Genomic DNA, 3,135 nt, shown 5'->3' on the forward strand with positions numbered 1-3,135 from the left:
ACCAGCCTCGCATGTTCGTCCGCCGCCGCCACCTTCTTCGCATTAGGCTTCTTCTCCCTCTCCGCACTGCCGCGAGTTTCGTTCCGCCGCTGCTCCACATCTTCCGCCCACCTTGCGTTTGTCCATCCCAGCGGCCTCTCTTTTGGCGCCCGCGGCTTCCTCGCCTTCGGCGCGCCGTCTGCGGTTCTATGCGGCGCATTTTGGAGGGAAAACGAAATAAATGGAGGAAACTACCATTTCTTTCGCCGACACCGCGGGCCCGCTCGATGTTTCGCGCGTTTTTTGTTTCGTCCAGAGTCCCCGACCGGACCTCGGAAAGTCGGGGATGGCCTAGGCTCTCCGGATGGATTAATGGCCAAATCCGGGGGAAAAACGAGGAGTTAGGGGTGCGGCTGAACCGATTAACGCCATCCGGATGAAAAAAATGGCTATCGAAAGCCTCATCGAGGAGACGGCTGGAGATGCTCTTAACAATTCTGCAAAAGTAAGTCGTCCACTTTTTTTTGAAATAAAAAGTAAGTCATCCACTTATTTTCGTGAGGGATATTCCCCTTTTCTCACCAACACCAAAGGGAAAAATAATTAAAACGAACGAAAGATGTCGATGTTGATGGGAGTACCAGACTGTTCCTTGTCTTTCCTGTTCTGAAAACAGAAATCTCTCGTGAATCAAGCGGTTCCACCGGCCGCCGCCGCACCTCCCCATAGAAACCCTATTCCTCCGGTCCTCGCCCCCTCCGCCGCCATTGCAGCGATGATGCCTCCCATCCTCCCGCCCCCCTCCGCCGCCTACGAGCTCGTCCGCTGCGCCTCTGGCTGCGACTCCTGGGCTCCCCACCACGTCCGCCTCGACGGCGACTTGTGCCGCCTCTGCTCGTCCTGCGTCCTCTTATCCAACCCGGACGCCTACTGCTGCGCCTGCCTCTTCCTCCTCTCCCCCAGCGTCTACGCCGCGGCCTCCCACGTCGACTTCTCGCCGGGCGACACCGCCCTCTGCTCCAGCTGCGGCACCTTCGTCGCTCACGTCGCCTGCGTCGCCGACCCGTTATCCTTCGTCTGCCCGCCGTGCGCCGCCGCCATCGACAACAGGGCCTTCTCGTACGATCTCGACGGGAGAACGCTGGACGCTCGCTCCGCCCGCATCCTCCTCACCGCGGCGCTGCTCGCGCACGACACCGCCTTGCGCCACGCCGCCGAGGCGCGCGAGAAGGCGGAGCGTAGCGTCCAGGAGGCCGCGGCCGCACGGGCGCAAGCGCGAGCCATGCTGGACGAGGCGTTTCGCGCTGCGGAGGCGGAGGCCTGCAGGGACGCCGAGGAGCAGGTTACGCCATCCGCGCCCGCCGTCGAGCAGGTCGCGCCATCCGCGCCCCAAGTCGAGTCGATCAAGAGGAAGACGCCACAGAGCAACGGGCCCAAGAAGAAGACCCCGAAGAGCAACGAGGTGAGCAACAAGCTGCTCAAGTTCAACGACATGCAGCAACAGGCGACGCTGGCGTTTGCCACCACCGCGGCCGCTGCTGCAGCCTGCCCAAGGTCATCGCCGATGCCATCATCAAGATTGGACAGGAGTCAAGTGAAGCAGGAGGCCATGCCATTGCCGGTGCCATCGTCAAGATCAATCCAGAATCATGCAGAGATCGGAGGTGAATAAGCACGAGATTATTTCAGATGAGGAGCCAATCAATCAATTAATTATGCTTCCCAGTAATCGTGATGTAATTCTTGCAGGTTCAGCAGACAGAGCGGCGACAGGTGACTACAGGGAGCTCTTCGGCGCATTGCAATGGTGAGATTGTTGTGCCTTCCATGCCATGCATTGTGTTGGTGGTGCACCTATGCAATCCCAGAATTTACGGAACGCAAAGTTCCAGGGTCAAAGGATCCCTTCAATTGTGAATTTCTCATACTGTAGATTCTATCAATGAGGAGGTGTTAGCTGATCGTATTCAGACGATTGTTTTCATCTTATATAAGTACTAGATGCTTTACATACTTTATCAGTTCTGCTATTGATAGAAAACAAGTATATGTCGCTGGTGGACAGTAGATGAAATGGATTCAGATACAAATTTCGTACCACTGAATGATTCAGTTTGATGAACATCCGTGCTTGTAGAACTTATATGCGGAGCGTTGGTTCGTGATCAGTAACCATGTCCAAAGCACGTGATTGTTGCACTTTTCTTTATTTGGCATGACATTGTCAATGTACCTTTTTATCAAGATTTATAAGACTGCATAAATGCGATGAAGTGTCTCGGCTCTTGTCGCTACTTCTTAAACATGTCTCACTGTCTTTAATCCTGTGCTCACTTCTGCATCTAGATACCACGGTTTGTATTTTGTGGTGTGTATGCCTGTAAGACCTGAACTTGGTTGTAAACATTTTTGGTTCCATATCCTCGCATTTGTACTCATGGCATATATGCAGAGAAATGTTGGTGGGGAAACAAAAAGCATAATATTAAGATTTCCGAGAAGCGATATCAATGATAAATTAGGGTCTCACTAGAACTCAGTCGACTTAGTTCTCAATGAATTGACATCAGCAATGTTAATCTTGATCTGTTTGCCTTTCGATACGGCGGCGGGAGCGGCCGAGGCACCAGGCGACGACGTCGTAGGCGCGCGCCGCCTCGTGCGCCGTCTAGAACGTACCAAGGCGGATGCGCTCCTCGCCGGAGCGGGTCTCGGTGTCGAAGTGGCCGCTTGGCCGCGCGCGGACGTCGCGGTAGCCGGAGGACGAGCGACGGCGGGGCGGCATCGCGTCGGCGGAGGCAGAGTGGCAGCTCGGGCGCGACGTGGGAGGCAGAGCGATGTGGGAGACAGTGGAGCGACACACGGGCGATGAATCTTCCGGGCGGTTGGTATGCGCGCGCGTGGAGTTTATAGCGCGTGCGGCAGCTGAAGCGGCAACTTTCGCGCGCGGGATGGCGCAAAAGCGTGGGCGCGGCAATTTTTTTAGCGCACATGCGGCATTTTCGCGCGCCCGCTGGAGATTCGCGCGGGAGCCCGCGCGCGCCAAATAGGCGGTTTATTAAGCGCACGCCTTTTGCCGCGTCTGTTGGAGATGCTCTTAGGCCATCTCCAATAGGGCGATGCATATCGGACGTCTCTAGGTCGCGCATGTCCGTT

At 55.9% G+C, this 3,135-nt stretch overlaps 1 protein-coding gene across 1 annotated transcript; it reads left to right on the forward strand.

Moving 5' to 3' along the window:
- Nucleotides 1-667: 667 nt before the first annotated feature.
- Nucleotides 668-2,079, forward strand: LOC127338370 (uncharacterized). Its single transcript, XM_051364509.1, has 2 exons — nt 668-1,643; nt 1,729-2,079. Exons 1-2 carry the CDS (start codon nt 755-757, stop codon nt 1,788-1,790), a joined length of 951 nt encoding a protein of 316 aa, XP_051220469.1. The 5' UTR covers nt 668-754; the 3' UTR covers nt 1,791-2,079.
- Nucleotides 2,080-3,135: the final 1,056 nt, after the last annotated feature.

The sequence above is a fragment of the Lolium perenne genome, chromosome 3 (assembly GCF_019359855.2).
Source record: "Lolium perenne isolate Kyuss_39 chromosome 3, Kyuss_2.0, whole genome shotgun sequence".
In the NCBI taxonomy this organism is placed as follows: Eukaryota; Viridiplantae; Streptophyta; class Magnoliopsida; order Poales; family Poaceae; genus Lolium; species Lolium perenne.